We start from the raw sequence: 16754 nt of genomic DNA on the forward strand, positions 1-16754 counted from the left end.
GTGCAGAAGAGCACGAGAAATTTGCGATGACGACAACGTGTGACGTTCATTGTAGATATAAAATGTGACCGTTAAGGAAGAACATTTTCTTTTTCATGAAGTGCAGCTGTTAAAATTAGTGCATGCACTGTGGCTGAGTGGGGATATACACGAGTTGTGTTCCCCAGTGTAGTGCCATGACATGGACGACAGTTTAACAGTGAATATATCATCAATTTGGAAACTATGTAACAGGTGTGAGACAAAATCCACAACAACATGCAATTTATTCAGAATTATTTTAAAGTTCCCCAAAAACGACAGCAAACTATAAATACATCTCAAGTGTTTTCACCTAGGACACACAATTAGAATTGTTACAGTGGAGGTGTATTTCTGAAAGTGGACGTGTACAACCAAAGTAATGGCTGAAACACCGTAGTGAAGTTGAAGGAAGCGAGTGCGTACCTTCCAAAACAATAAATCTCATGGCCTTAAGCAGTTTAGTCCGAATCAGCCAAAATAATAAAATAAAAGAGTAGAAAATATAATTTTACATGAATGTGTCGACGGATATGCCTCCGCCCGTGTTGGATGTTCACCCAATGGTTAAATTTAATCTCAATTAATGGTCACATAGCAAATTAAAGATTGCATGAGAGAGTGCAAAAGAGAAAAGAGAGATAAGTCGAAGAGAGAAAACATCAGATGCCTCGAACTCGAGTTGCAAAATGATTCTGAAAGGGCACATTATCGTTTACCTGTTTAACCCAAAATTGAATCAGTTCATCTTTGTATCACAGTCCATACTTGTGTCAAATTTGGTTGAAATCCCTTTTGTGGGTCACAAGTTGTTGTGGTAACAACAATTTTTTCAATTAAAGTTTCAATTAAAGATCAGATAACCATAGACCTTTAATATTTTGAACCCAAAATCGAATCTGCTCATCTTTGTATTATTACAGCGTATACTTTTGCCAAGTTTGGTTGGAATCCCTTCAGTGGTTCACAAGTTATTATGATAACAAAAATCTGCTACGCACGCACGGACAAACCAAAAACATAATGCCTCTGGCATTGGGAGCCTTTGGCTGTGGAGGCATAAAAAAAATAATATCTTCTTTCCTTAACCTTTCTTGTCTTAGCCTGTAACCAGAATTGATTTCTTTGGGGGGTTTTTTGGCCTAACATTCCTCCTTCAAAACCTACCTGCAGGAGCTGTTGCTGCCTTTGGCGAGCTGCGTCCGACTGTTCCTTCTCCTGCTGAAGGCGCAAGAAGTCACGTCGAAGGGTGGATTCACCAGGAATGTTTACAATTGAACTGGGAAGGAAGTGCAAAGGGTCTTCGATTAGCAAAAATGAGCCAAGAAAGCAAAATAACTGCAAAGACTAACAATTGGAAAGAAAAATACAACCTCAAGGATTGCTTTGAGCAAACTTGAAATTTAAAAAGTTCCAATGTGGTACAATGTAGAAACGGCATGAAGATCGCTGGCCAGGAGACTCCTTGATAAATTAACACCAACAAAAAACAAAACACACACGCAATTCAAAAAGCTATAAAAGAAAAAAACAAACAAGATACTCACAATTGTTCAAGACGTTGCAAAAAGCATATACTGCATACACAAGAAAAATAATCTCGAGATTTTCTTACAAACTACAAATACATCTATTTTTTATTAAATTAAAATAATGTTTTGGTAAGTCTTGGACTATTGTGAGATCTCATTTGTATAATTTCATGAGCGTAACTTGTATATCCACAAATTACCTCTCGAAGACCATCAAACCCTCTCTACTTCACAAGAACCCATTCATCCATAAACCAATACACTCATGAGAAACATATTTTTTTCAAATTTTACTCTTTCAGTGAATACATTTAAACCAGTAACACCATTTGCTTCCTTGTTGTGCAACCAATGAAACCCTTTTTTGTAAAAAATAGGAATTTATGCGCAGAAGGAGGCCATTCGGCCCATAATGCCTGCACCACACCAATACCAGATTTAATAAATCCATCAATACCCCTTCCCTTCGTGTGCAGCCTTTTGGCTACTACACTGGTACTCATTTCACCGACCTCGGAAGGATGACAGGCTGAGTCAACCCCCTGGTGTTAATTCAGCGGAAAAAAACAGGGCTTGAACTCAGGACCCTAGGATCCCAAGCCACCACCCCAATCGCTAAGCCAACACCAGATAAAAAGCCAACACCAACACCTTTGTCACATGTCCAGTCTTGCTCATTCTTTCCAGGCTTCAATGTCATTTGCAACTCACAATATATGCTTGTGATTTCCCTTCCACCCCTTCCACCCCATCCCCACCCCAATTAAACTACAACTCCCACATTTAGCCAAAACTCAAAATTAACTTCACTTTGCTATCTGTACTCGTTTGGTGTTTAATTATCAACCTTGGCTCTCCATCTTGATTTCCCCCATCGTTCTCCTCATCTTCACTCCCACTGTATTCATACTCCGTCTCTTCTGCAAAGGAATACAAGTTACATCTTCCCCTCTGCCCCTTGCAAACAAGGCAAAATGGTCCGAAATAAGCATGCGAAATAAACTCTATTCCACACTAAGAAGCCAAAAACGAAACTTTGATGAGAAAATGCTGCATGCGCACACAATTGTTAATTGGCTAGCACACCTTTCTCACTCCTCTTCTTCTTTGTTCGGTCCAAGTGGTCCTTCAGCTGAATTCGGACTTGCCGCTCGGTTGGCTGCTCCCGCACCAGTGGGTGCTTCAGCAGCTGCTCAGTGTTGGACCTTTGCACGTAATTCTTCACCAAGCAGCTCTCGATGAAGCTGTGGAACTTTTTGGACCTAAAGCAATGCCAGACTCATTCATTGTCCACCATTGTAATCATAGCTATGAACAGTTAAGCCAAGTCTCTATACATGAGGCTGCATGCTAATTTTGTCCTCGTAGTTCATCGCATTGGTTATCGTAGACTTTTGGTGACTGAGCAATCTTCAGACATGTTCAACTATGGAAATCGATGCCTTTTAAAGTTTGCCTCATCAATTACGATTTTGTTTGAATTCTTTCTAAAATCTCACCTTTTTACAGACGTGTTTTTTTTTTTATAATTTGTACCTTTCTCACCTTTTCCTTTTTGGTAAATCTCTTGAGATTTTTCTGGGCTGGCAGGATAGCCTTGAAGTACACACACTCGACTCTTAGCCATCTAACCGAGATTTGAATCTCGGACCAGCGATAAAAACTGTCCTTCCGATGCTTCGCAGGCAGGGTGATTCATCAATGTGTGTGCCGCCCCTCGGATGGACGTTAAACCTGGTGTACCATTTGCCGGCATTAGTTGGTGGACATTAAAGATCCCACGGTGTCCTTCACGAAGAGTAAATGAGCTATCGCCGGCACCGTGGACAAATTCCAAATCCCTGCCCTAACCTTCAGAGGGCAATGCATCAGCGGCACAGCCGTGCCCTCAGCCAATGATACGATCCCACAACCTTGTGCTGCACATGAAAGAGGAGGAAGAAGAAGAAGAAGAGCAAATTTTGCTTGGAAATAAAAAGCGCTATGCAAGATATTGATGGAATGCATTCCATAAAATCTTCAGGGATGATGCACTCCTATCAAAAGGTTATAGACCAATTACACTCGAGTTAAGTGGCCAAATACAAGGGGAGGGGCAACACTCATTAACTAGCCAACAAGGCAGAGCTCCATGAGCTTCAAAGTTGCACTGCAGTTGTAATCACACCTTTATGCCTCGCAACCAAGGAATGTTCCAGTGATTTTTGTCAACATATCCAACAAAACACAGATAAAAGCTTGCAAACATGGCAAGTGAACTCGCAGGTATACCATTAGCTGTAAGGAGAAAACAAAAGATATTAACATCCGGTTAGATCTGGGCGTGCAATGCAAGTTGGTGGGGCTCAAGAGGAATGCCTTCGCAGATGAAAAAAAAACAAAGAAATCGGCAATGGAATAACTACAATTAAAGTACTGTTCACAACAAAGAAAAACCGAAGACCAAGCTGAAGTGCTGCATAAAAGGAAAAAAACAAAACATTGTATTAAAAAAGTGGGTCCAATGCCTTACACAATGAAGTATTCCAGATTTCTAAGCCACAGCATAAAATGTGCATACAAAGGAAATGCAATTCTTTGAAAGGACCAAGTCTAGTGGGGCCTGTCGACAGCTTCCTCAGCTGCTTAGCACGTAGACATAATAGGCCAGTCGCTTTGTTATTGTGGTTTGTGTTGTCGAATTATTTTACATATATCATTTCCTAAAAAAAAACTAAAAACAAAAGAAAACACATGTCGGTTGAACTACTGTGAGGAAGCATGTCTCACCACTTCTTGGATTTGAGTCTTGGTGGCGGGTTCCGTGGAATGAGGAAGAGTGCACGCATGGGGTGCATGTCACAGAGTGCTGCAAACGCATGCAATCATCGTTACAAACACTTTCATAAATTATTTGACAAATATAAACACAACATTAAATATATCTGCGAGCCAAATGCACCACAAGGACAACAACTCTGCTCGTAAAGCTGCCTTTTTAAGTTAACGGGCCCATCTTGCCATTCTGCTCGACAACATTTAACATGGTAACAGGCCATGCATTTGTTCGCCCGTCCCCCACGCAGCGGGAGACGGGGTTTTGCAATCACTTCTGTGTCTGTCTGTCTGTCTGTCTGTCTGTCTGTGTGTTTGTCCAGACCGGAACTTTTTTTTACCATTTGAGCTTTTGTCATAAAATTCTGAACGAAGCTATATTATGAGACTATGGAGAAGACAAATTAATTATTTGCTCAAAAGGTCATAGGTACCATTTAGCAGATGGAAGGATAAGAAGTCCGAATATAAAGCGGACGGGCCTTGCATCTTCAAATGCTTTTCAGCTACATTTGCAAATATAGTGGAATACATTCGCCACACACACAGACACACGCACGCGCACGCGCACACGCACACACACACACACACACACACACACACACACACACACACACACACACACACACACACACACACACACACACACACACACACACACACACACACACACACCTTCAACCAACCTTCCTTCCCTTCAATCGTCGTTGCTCCTAAACTTCCCTACCCTTCCTGCTCTCTCCCATCATCCTTCCTCATTTTACGTTACTCAATTTCACCCCTCTGCCAATTAACCGGTGAATACATAATAGCAGATCGGTCCAGTACCCAAACCGCAGATTTTGTGTTTCACAGCACATGTAATAAAACAAGGAGGCAAAAGGGCACCTTCGTTAACTAGTGGTACATGGTCATGCAAGGTGGTCACTTACGTGGCGCTCCCTCAGCCATTTCGATCGCCGTTATGCCCAGAGACCACAGATCGCTCTGGAAAATGCATGGAAATGACAGAGATCTCCAGGAGATTATCTCTCGAAAAGGTACAAAGTGAAAAACTGGAATTTAAGTTCTTAATACTGAGGGTAAGGAATGCTTGACGAGAAAAAGCAAGCATGGGGAAAGTGTCCGAGAGTGGCGGAAAGGTAACAGAATTTTTTTTTTTAAAGAGCAGGTTTTGGGTAGCTGATGACTTCGCGAGATTCAAAGGTTGTAATCACATTAATAATCGTTGGGAAATTATTTTCTTACATTTGAAACTCAAAATATGCTAAAATTAACTTTTAAGTCAAAACTTTTGTCAGTGATCAAAAAACAGACCGGAATTTACCGAAGAAGCTATGACGTCACGTTCTCCGAAAACTTCGTGAACATTCGGAAACAGCGTGTGAACAATGGCGAGATGCGAATCAGAGAGTGATTTCAGCGGCGATGAAAATGAGTGTTTTCATTCTGATATTGCCGAGGCCGAGTCAGAGGATGATGCGAATTTATACTATGGAGTTTCTGACCCTGAGCTATATAAATTTGAGCCACCAGCAAGTGCCAGAAAACGGCCTCTTTCGTGTACAAGTGGCAGGACTGACTGCCCGGCAGTTCACACTGACAGATTGGTTTGTAGATTTTCATTTTCTTGTTCGATGCATAAAATAATGTAAAGTTTGATTCGTCTGTGACTTGATATAATAATTTTTAACCCTGTCGTCACTCAAGAGTCAGAAATTGAATGAATCAATAATGGACCCAAATGTATTATACACCGTAGCCTTGGCGTTGAAGTCTTTCTGACAGCTGAGTAAACGTGTTCCGCCGTCCAATAGTGCGGACCCCAGCGAAAGTGAACAGTTAGAACAAACCCCAACTTTCAAGAAACTCTTGTGGCATATAAATACCAAAACATGTTTAGCCTCATTGGGAAATATTCTACCAAATTTAGAAAAAAAAGTGGAAAATTGATCAATTTTTTACAATTGAAATGAAATAGCCCAATTTGCTGATGCTGTTAAAAAAAAATTTAATCAACAATAAGTTGATTTGCTGAGAAATTTTTTCATGCTTGTGTTTTTAGAAAGTTTATTTATGTGTTTTTCCATGTACTCTTAAAGAATACATTTCAAGGTTTTTCTCACTTAAACTCAACAATTGATTCTGTGACAGAGCAGTATCTGGAGAACTTGTCAACCAACAACTCATATTCACAGAGTGGTGATCAGATGTGTATGCCTTCGTAATCCTCAGCTGTGAAATGGTCACCACAAATGACAAGTCTATCCAAAGGGTCCTCTTTACCCGTTTTCTTTGGGGGAAAAATTCGCCCGTTTTGCTTGTACAAATCTTATCCACTGCCGGCGAATGTTTGATTCTTTCGGGAATCGGTGGGAGCGATTACCCGTTTTCCAGCCATTTTCGCAAAACATGACGACACACGTACGAGGCATGATGTACAAACACCAAATAACTTTGTTCTACAATAATTCAAAATAAAAAAGGATAATATTGACAGTTGCAAGCTCAAAAAAGCGAAAGAACAGCCCGCTCAACTGGACACTTCTTCAATGAGCGAGTGAGCGTCCGCTTTGTTTTGGAGAACGTGACGTCACCATCCATATATGGCACGTGGCTGGTTTTTTTCAACAGCCTCGAGAAATAACTTCGGAGTTAAATTTCATTAATATTTCCAATAGTTAGGCAACCACAATAGTTTGCATCGAACTATTTAATGCACATATAATCGTATTGATAAATTTTCAGAACATGTTTGGTGACCCGCAACCTGCTCTTTAAGGTGAGCCGTAGCGTAGAAACAATGTGAGGAATGTGGATGAGATGGGGAGAGGGAGAGGTGGAGAAATGAGAATGAGAAAATAAAAATGAGTGTAACAACAGAGGGTTAATTAAACAAGAAAAAAAAAACCAGGGGAAGTTTTCTTTTTAAACAGGGAACCAACCCGGTAGTCATATGTTGCGTCTGGATTTTCATCACAGGCAATAACCTCTGGAGCCATCCAGTATGGAGTACCAATAAACGTGTTCCGCCGTCCAATAGTGCGGTCCAGCTGGGCACTCACCCCAAAGTCCACTGCAGGAACGTAGGAGTAGGTCCAGAAAAAGCTTACAAAAATTTAACATAATCTGAGATATCATACATATTCTCAAGTCGAAGCTGAGTCAAGGAACATAATATGATGGCATCATGGAAGGAACCATTAAGGTATTGAAATGTGCCACGTGATCGCTCTCCGATGATCATTCTCTCAAGCAGGCCGGCATTGTTGGATAACATTGATGGAACCGACCCAACAATGACTGAGTAAACTTGAAAATAACGCACAAGATATGTGCTGCAACCGAGGTGTAAATACTTTTCAACCTCGGGAATTCAATCGGTGATTGAAAACATTGAATTTGAAACACCAAATTGTGCAATGGATTTGCTAATAAGGTTTGTTGCTGCAGCAGGCTGTTTGTCCCTCCTTTTCCAGATTCCACAACGAATAATAATGAATGAAGGGCTTCACCCACTCTTCTTCTTCTTGTGGATAGCAACTATAATTTTGACGCAGCTGTGCCGCTGATGCTGTACCCCCATACCAGTACACTGGTACTCATTTCGCCAACCTCGGAAGGATAACAGGCTGAGTCAACCCCACCTGGTGTTAATCCAGCGACCAACAGGGCTCAACCTCAGGACCCTAAGATCTCAAGCCAGCCACCCTAGCTATGAAAGCAACACCAGGCTTATGGCTTCACCCATGAGAAGGAGGGTTTGAAAACCAGCACAGTCAATTAAAAGGTCTGTAAAATGACATCGGTCATTGTTGTGTAGAGGAAGGAGCATAATCACAAATGCAAGTGTATGGAAGCCGATGTCTGGCATTTGTATATCTAAACAAAATCTCCCTTGGTGTGTGGGAAAAGTGGCGTTCCTTTTTCTTTATTTTAATCGGGAAGTTATTTTGTGTGAGATTCAATCGGACAGGCCTGTATTCCATGATATAAGTGAACAGATATGTCGAGAACATAGTCATATGTTGCATTTTTAACCACTCAGTGGAGTCATGGTTAGAGAATCCAGTCAGAGTCTGAGAGGTCAGCAGTTCAAACCCTGGCTGAGTCATAACAAACGCTTTAACTAGAAAGGAACTTGGTAGAGAGCATACCTCCGCCAGCAGGCTGAATGGTCTACATTTTTTTTAATCCCACTGATGGCCCGGATTTGCTGATTTGAACCAAAATTTCTCAACAGATATTTAATGATAAATCTTGATTAATATTTTTGAAGCAATCAAAATACAGGAGGGCTATGGATTGGTCTGATCATCATGTCGATGAAACATTCACCACAAGGGTGAGCCACGTCTCAGATGACTTTCCTGATATTGTTGTTCATCATGTGCAGTAATATGCTGCAAAAATGGTGAAGAGCATGGAGGAGGTTTCTCACTGATAAAAAGGTGTCATTTGGCGATTTCTAATTTAGGAAATAAACCATAAGAAATAAACCTCCCCCTGCCTTCCCCCAAAAGAGCTTTGTGTTCCAACCATATGGTGCAATTGACCTACTCACAAGAGTTCAGATTGGAGTGACCTATGGTTTTCTCGTTTAATTATTTTTTGCTTGAAGGCTGGCAGGATAGCTTCAGAGTATATATATATATATATATATATATATATATATATATATATATATATATATATATATATATATATATACATACATATATATATATATATGTATGTATATATATATATATATACAAACATATATATATATATGTATATATATATATATATCTATATATAAATACATATATATATATACACACATATATATATATACACACACACAACCTACAATGGTCTCGCCTAAGTTTGAATCTTAGCCAAACTATAAACTGTCATCCTTGCATTTCGCATGCAGGGCGAGTGTGCTGTATCCCGTGTGAAGCTGGCAGACTCATCTGCTAGCACTAGGGGCATAAAGGAACATTAAAAATCCCCCGGTCTTTTGCAAAGAGTAGGTAAATTTGTGCCGGTAACCAGAACAAATTCCAAATTCCTGCCACGGTAGTGTGTCAGACCTGGCCAGCCGTTTCAGAAAGACTTGGACCAGAATAGTTTCCCCTAGCCGACCCCGCAATGTGAAAATAAAACGGAGACATTGAAAGGGGAGGTGGTGGTTTGTTTTTCCGCTTGAGGATTACTTCTTCAAATTTCTACAAAATTTTAAAATAATATACATTCTTTTTATGCAAGGGGGAAAAAAAACCCCACAAACAACATTTTATAAATTATTATTTTATAGACAACCTAATTTAACAGTGCCTCTTCATTGATTTAAAAAATATGTATAATAATTTCACAAACAAACACAAATGTCATTTCATTTGCTGGTCTGACGATGCGCGATGATATTCTCGTTAATCAAATGTATTGTCCGTGTGGCAGAATAAATTGCAGCGATATATATATATATATATATATATATATATATATATATATATATATATATATATATATATATATATATATATATATATATATATATATATATATATATATATATATATATATATATATATATATATCAAAACAAGTGGAGAGACAATTGAGAAATACAATGAATAGACAAAAGAGCATATTGTACATGCAGGTTAAAATGAAGTGTGTTCACAAAGTGTGCTTACCCAGTTTCACCTCCGCGTTCTCCGTCAGCAGTACATTCTGCCCCTTGATGTCACGATGAATGACCTTGTGCTGGTGCAAGTGTGACAACCCCTTCAAGGGTAAACCAATGAAAGAACACGATTTACATTAGGAATGCAGCCATGGTGATGAGGGAATTGGCAGTAAAACATAAGAATGTAACACATGGTCTTAAAAGAATGTAAAATGTAAATGTAAAATATGAATGTAAAACAAATAAGAATAACATAAGAATAAAATAAAAATAACATAAGAATGTAAAAAAAAACTAGTAAAACATAAGAATGTAACACATGGTCTTCAAGGACCATGCATGCAACCTGGCTGTCCCGTACCCTGAGGATCTCACGGCAGATGTAAGCAATCCACTCCTCCTTCAGTGTGTTCCCCTTGGTGTTTTTAATTAGGTCCGTAACCGAGCCAGCACCACAGAACTCCATCACCAGCTAGAAATACAAGAAGACCAGAAAGATAAGCGAAGAAAGTATACATGTGAATATGATAAAATAAAAAGGGCAGTTACATGCTCCATGGTCATTTTAATAAAAAAAAATCTCCAAGATAAAAATTGCTGCCAAGAGTCTTCAATATTTCCCAAGGTCTTTGCATGAACATGAGATGTCACTGGTAAAAGCATTAAAGAGGAAGTTGTCAAAGTAATATTAAACACAGGAGAAAGCAATTGAGCTGAAGCACAAAGGTCTATCTTCACGTACAGAGGCCATAACTTACAAACTCGGAGCCCAAAGTAATACATCCATTTCATGCGACTCACAAGAAAGGAAGGTCTATGTGGATGGAACATGGAAGAGGAAGAGAAGATAGAAGTGGAAGTGGAAGAGAAGATAGATGTATATTATTTGTATTATTCAATAAATGTACAGTACATGCACAAACACGATTGAAAACTGCATATTCATACGACGAACATTTAATGGCAGAACAGATAAGGTTTGTATACATTTATGATGTAAACTTCTGTAGGATTGTTCATTACCACTGCTACAGAAGGTGGACGGTGGTTATGTTTTCGCCCCTATTTGACTGTCTGTGTGTTTGACTGTGAGCAGGATATCCCAAAAAAGTTATGCATGGATTTGACGAAACTTAGTGCACAGGTTGGGGTTGGATGGGCAACGAGGACGAATCGATTTGATTTCGGTGAAGATCTGGATCCGGATCCTGATATGATAATTTTTAGCTCACCCGAAATGTAGTTCCAGGAGCTTATGGGATTTTGCGTCGTCCATCCGTCAGACCGTCCGTCCGTCCGTCCACAAATACTCTCAACTTCTCTAAAACTACACATACAATTTCAATGAAACTTTACCAGACGTTCATCCATGATTGTACCAAAGCCGTATATGTAACAAAGTTTGTTCATGGCGTAAAAAATAAAATAAAAATATCACGCTCTAAGGGAGTTGCACCCCAAAATAGGTATTTGCTTTCTTCTGCGAAACGACACACATAATTTTGATGAAACTTGACCACAACTTTCATTTCCCGTGATGTACCAAAGTTTGTTCATGCCATTAAAAAAATTCGAGGTCTCAGAGGGTCTATGGGGGGTTGTCCCCCAAAATAGATACATATATATATATATATATATATTTATATAGATATATTTGCTTTCTTCTCAGAAATTACACACACAATTCTGATGAAACTTCACCACAACCTTCATCACCCGTGATGTACTAAAGTTTGTTCACGACATTAGAAAAATCGGGCTCTATGGGGGTGTAAAGGGGTTGCCCCCCAAAATATGTATTTGCTTTCTTCTCTAAAACTACACACACAATTTCGATGAAACTTGACCACAACCTTCATCACCCGTGATGTACTCAAGTTTGTTTACGACAAGAAAAATCCAGGTCTAAAGGGGTGAAAGGGGGGATTGCCCCACAAAATATGTATTTGCTTTCTTCTCAGAAACCACACACACAATTTCGATGAAACTTGACAACAACCTTTATTACCTGTGATGTCCCAAGGTTTGTTCATGGCATAAAAAAAAAAATCCAGAGGTATTTACTTTCTTGTCCATTATACATTTTGTGGGTTATCCAAGCCTACCAGTGGTTCCCTGGTTATCTTATCCAGCCACAACCAGATGAGCGCCCAGGGGTATTGCCCCCATGTTTTAATTTTGCAAGTGATTTTTCGCCATTGAGAGATAGGGCCAAAAACAATATACGGATAGCACAATATCTCAAACAGTTATGGATGGATTCAGACGAAACTTGGTGGATGAGTTGGGTCGGTGACAAGAACAAGCCGATTCGATTGTGGTTTCGGTCAGAATGCAAATCCGGCCCGTCAGTGGGATACAAAACACAAACCGTTCAGCCTGGCGGAGGTATGTGCTCGACTGAGTGCCGTTCTAGTTACCCTCACCAGAGGAGAGGGTATTGCATTTGGATCCGTTTGTCTGTTTGTTTACACAGAACTTTCGTGTTTTTCTTCACAACCGCTTGTCGAATTGAAATGAAATTTTCACCATGGAGAAACTACTCATGTAGAATGCTTTAATGATAATTATGATGTCATAGGTCATGTGGTGTGGCAGCTGGAAAAACTTTGGAGCTCTGTATCTCTGAAACCACACCAAGGAAAAAATTGAAACTTGGCACTTGGCAAGTACTCCTCACGCGGAATAAGTGTGATGACTTATGACATGATACGTCCCTTCGTTATGACGTCATAATTGCATATGTAAAACGGTACCTCCGATCAGTCCGAAAATTTTGAGGGTCATCTCGGGATAAATTGGTCTGCAGAAAAAAATTTTGATGACGTCATCGGCCACGTGATTCGGCAGCCATATTGTTTCTTGTTTGTTTTTTTTAACCTTCAAAAATCACCTTCTCTGAAATGGCTGAACAGATTGAGGCAAAACTTTACACATATGACCGGCTATCCATGAGGAATAAAACGTTCACACATATGACATCATAGGTCACATGGTTTGGCAGCAATATTGGATTTACCTTTAAAAATAGAAAACCTCCTGAACGGCTGGACAGATCGAGGGGAAACTTCATACAAATGTTCCCCAAGCTTTGGGGGTATCAGGGTATTCACGAATAATTGATAAGTTACTGTACATAGTTTGGCAGCCATATTGGATGAAGCAAAAATCTTTAAAAAAAATCATTTCTCTTGAACCACTTCATTGATTAAAGTGAAATTTTCCCAATTATGATGGAAGAGTAATAGGAAATATATATATATATATATTTTTTTTAATTTAAACCTGATCGGACGCATGGTCTGGCAGCCAGAATATACAGTATATATTTTAAATTTGATCTGGGTTCTTTCTTTCTATTTCTTTTTTGAAAAAGGCTCACTTAGCTGCACCTGGATGGGTTTGAGGGTAGAGAAGTAGCATCTGAAATGTGAATCCTATCCAGGTTCCTCCTGATGACTTCATCTTTTCTTTTTGCTTGTTTGGCTTCCTTCTGATTACTCCAATGCAGGACTGTACATATTTGGTCTTCCATTTGATTTGAATTTATTTTAATCCCATTGTAAATTCAATTGAATATTGAGTGCCGCTAAAATTCAATAGAAGCAATCTTGCAACTTATGAGTAAATAACGGTTAAATGAAAAATAAAAACCACACATTGAACCAAATATCATTCATACAAACTGAATACGTTGCACAAGACATACCCAAAGCTGGTCATCATGTCCCGGTAGACTCTTCTTGATGAAAGCTCCATAGTAAGTGGCAATGTTACGGTGATGAGAGTATTTCTTGAGCATGTTTATTTCCAACTTTATCTCTTCCTCTTCATCCTGCGAGAAAGTATGACGTAATCCACAAAGAAAACTTAGACAAAATAATTGTTATTAACATGGGGATTTTCGTATTTGGGTTATGATACCACTGCAGTTATATCTTAAGCCGCTGTCACACCTTGACGATTTAGCCAGCGTATGCCGATTTATGAAAAATTTGTCTAAAACGCTGGCACACGTCGAATACGTTATGGGTACGTTTTGTTTTACGTTAAGAGCACGCTGAAAAACACTGCCATACGTCGTAGTAGGCTAGCTTTAAACGTTGTACTTTTGGGTTGTCCTCAAATTTTTGCATGCCTGAAATTTTACGACGTATGCCAGCGTATGACTCACACGTTCCGCGACGCTGGCCATAAGTTGTAGGCACGTTATGCGATCGTTGACACACGTCGACACACGTTACTTGTAAGTTACTCATAAGTCGAAACACGTCGAGGTAATGTTTAGCGTACCCGAAACTTATTTCTAACCTATGAGTAACGTTTTGTAAGCACGCAACACGAACGTTGTTCACACTTCGCAACACGTTACTTGAAAGTTCCTCATACGTCAAAACACGTCAAAGTAATGTTTAGGGTACCCGTGACTTATTTATAACCTATGAGTAATGTGCTTGGGAATTATTTGGAAAGCATGTCCTAAGCACAAATACGTATGTAGACGTATTTGACGTCTTCAGGACGACCACAGAACTTACTGAACGCGTTTCTAACTTACAGATACCGTATAATGGCGTATTGGCAGCGATTAGGGGAATTGGTATATAAAAAGGGGCTTCGCAGGAGGAACCCGTCTTTTTTTTAGACTTCGTGGTGAGTACATGTCCATGTCATTCCGAGAGATGGAGGATACGGCAAGTCTGAGACGACAATACCTACCTGTCCTCGAACATCAAAATGACCTCATCGAGTTGACACTGCACCAGTTGTGTGCCAATAGAGCCGGGAGAAGAAGACATGGACGGAGGAAAAGGAACTGGGTCAGACCATGGATCGGGAGGCGACGCCATTACGGCATATATGACCAGCTCATGGTGGAACTCCGGAACGAGGACCATGCATCCTTCATCAACTTCCTGCGAATGCCCCCAGCGATGTTCGACGAGCTGCTAGCCAGAGTGGGTCCAATGATAAGCAAGCAGTACACCTTCTACAGGGATCCGCTTGAGCCTGGCATGAGGATGGCACTGAGCCTGCTGCTGTTGGTGCCGTGGCTGCAGTGCTGTGGAAGTGATTTAACTCGTTCAATGAAAACGATTTCAATTGCCGATCACCAGCGTCCAAAAACAATAGGCGAGTGACAAGCATTTATTAAAAGTGAAGTTGCAGCCTATGAATAGAAAACCTCACGTAATCATCGACGATACGCTGCCACGCTCTGCATACGCTGCCACGCTCTGCATACGTTAGACCAAGGGTCGGGAACGTTTTTGACTCAGAGAGCCATTAAAGCAAAATATTTGGAAATCTATTTCAGTGAGAGCCATATAATATATTTTAAGACTGAATTCAACTTAATGTGAGTATAATAAGCCTCTGAATTTATTCTTTTAAATAATGTTGTTATAATACTCACCATTAATGGGACTTCTGGTGCTGCATGGATTTGCTGATGGCTTTGTAGTCTGGTTGGTACTTGGTGAGGTTAAGCTTCATGCAAGCGTTGAGGCTTTCATCCGTTAGACGTGATCGTAGGTTGGACTTGATGTTTTTAAGATGTGAGAATGACTGCTCACATGCATACGTAGATCCAAACAAGGTCAACACAGCAATACTCACACGCTGCAGTGTGAGGTATGTGACAGGAAGCGCGTTCCAAGTTTTGATAATCAGCTCGTCTTCGGGTTGAAGTTTTTTCATTTCTGTCCACATGTGCTTGCTCGCTAACTCTGCTTTCTGTCGTGCGATTCTTTCCAAATCTTCATTCAGTGACTTGAACTTATTCACCCACATGTCTGAGGCCTTCAGGTCAGCCACTTCTGCTTCAAAATCTCTGACGGAGACACCAGGAATGTAACTCAGGTCGGCTGTGTTCAGTGAACACTCGTTTGGATGGGTGATGAACTTAAAAAGACGAGTGTGCTCACGAAATTCTCCAAAGCGTGCTTTGAATGACTGTAGGAGACTGGATGTGAAGCCAGCTAACTGGTGGAGATCAAAGTTTTGAGTGGGCTCACTTGCTGTGCATGCATCTTTAAATTGTCTCAGTTTTTCAAAATGTAGTAAACGACCTGTTTCAAGATCCATGATAAAGAGCTCCAGCTTGTTTTCAAAAGCAAACACGGCTTGTTGAAGGGATAACACTGTATTTCCAATGCCTTGCATTTTCACGTTGAGCTGGTTCACATGTTCAGCCATATCCACGAGATCGTAAAACTTGAGGAGCCACTCAGTTTCGGCTAGCTCAGGATGCTCAATCCCTTTCATTTCAAGGAAAGTCTGGATTTCGTTCAGGCAAGCCGCAAAACGGCTAAGCACCTTCCCTCTTGACAACCAACGTACATTGCTGTGCAAAAGCAGGCCGTGATAGTTATTTCCAACTTCATCCAGCAGTGTTTTAAGCTGGCGACCATTTAAGGCTCGTGCAACAATAAAGTTGATCACACGAATGACCAGCGACATCACTTCGCCAAGCTGCCCATCACACATCTGAGCACAAAGTGCCTCCTGGTGTAGAATGCAATGGAAACTTAGGATGGGTCTATTTTCATGTTCACGGAGAAGCGCCACAAATCCTTTGTTTTTCCCCACCATACACGGAGCACCATCAGTACACACTGAGATAAGTTTATCCATTCGTAGATTTTTTTCTTGAGCGAACTCCATGAAAGACTTGAATAAATACTCACCTCTTGTGGACCCTTTTATTG

At 40.2% G+C, this 16754-nt stretch overlaps 1 protein-coding gene across 9 annotated transcripts in view; it reads right to left on the reverse strand.

The window, feature by feature from the left end:
- Window positions 1–16754, reverse strand: part of LOC147031950 (TRAF2 and NCK-interacting protein kinase-like) — a 219144-nt gene that overhangs the window by 103906 nt on the left and 98484 nt on the right. For all 9 annotated transcript variants that reach the window (XM_085869193.1, XM_085869192.1, XM_085869191.1 and 6 more), the window contains exons 4-12: window positions 13754–13879; window positions 10406–10516; window positions 10052–10142; window positions 7313–7443; window positions 5300–5354; window positions 4323–4401; window positions 2640–2815; window positions 2401–2473; window positions 1189–1300 (exon numbers count right to left, since the gene is read on the reverse strand). In XM_085869193.1, the coding sequence (XP_085725319.1) occupies window positions 1189–1300; window positions 2401–2473; window positions 2640–2815; window positions 4323–4401; window positions 5300–5354; window positions 7313–7443; window positions 10052–10142; window positions 10406–10516; window positions 13754–13879 (954 nt within the window). The remainder of the gene's footprint in view (window positions 1–1188; window positions 1301–2400; window positions 2474–2639; window positions 2816–4322; window positions 4402–5299; window positions 5355–7312; window positions 7444–10051; window positions 10143–10405; window positions 10517–13753; window positions 13880–16754) is intronic.

The sequence above is a fragment of the Eptatretus burgeri genome, chromosome 2 (assembly GCF_056783735.1).
Source record: "Eptatretus burgeri isolate ZD-2024b chromosome 2, Ebu_testis_v1, whole genome shotgun sequence".
NCBI classification, from domain to species: Eukaryota; Metazoa; Chordata; class Myxini; order Myxiniformes; family Myxinidae; genus Eptatretus; species Eptatretus burgeri.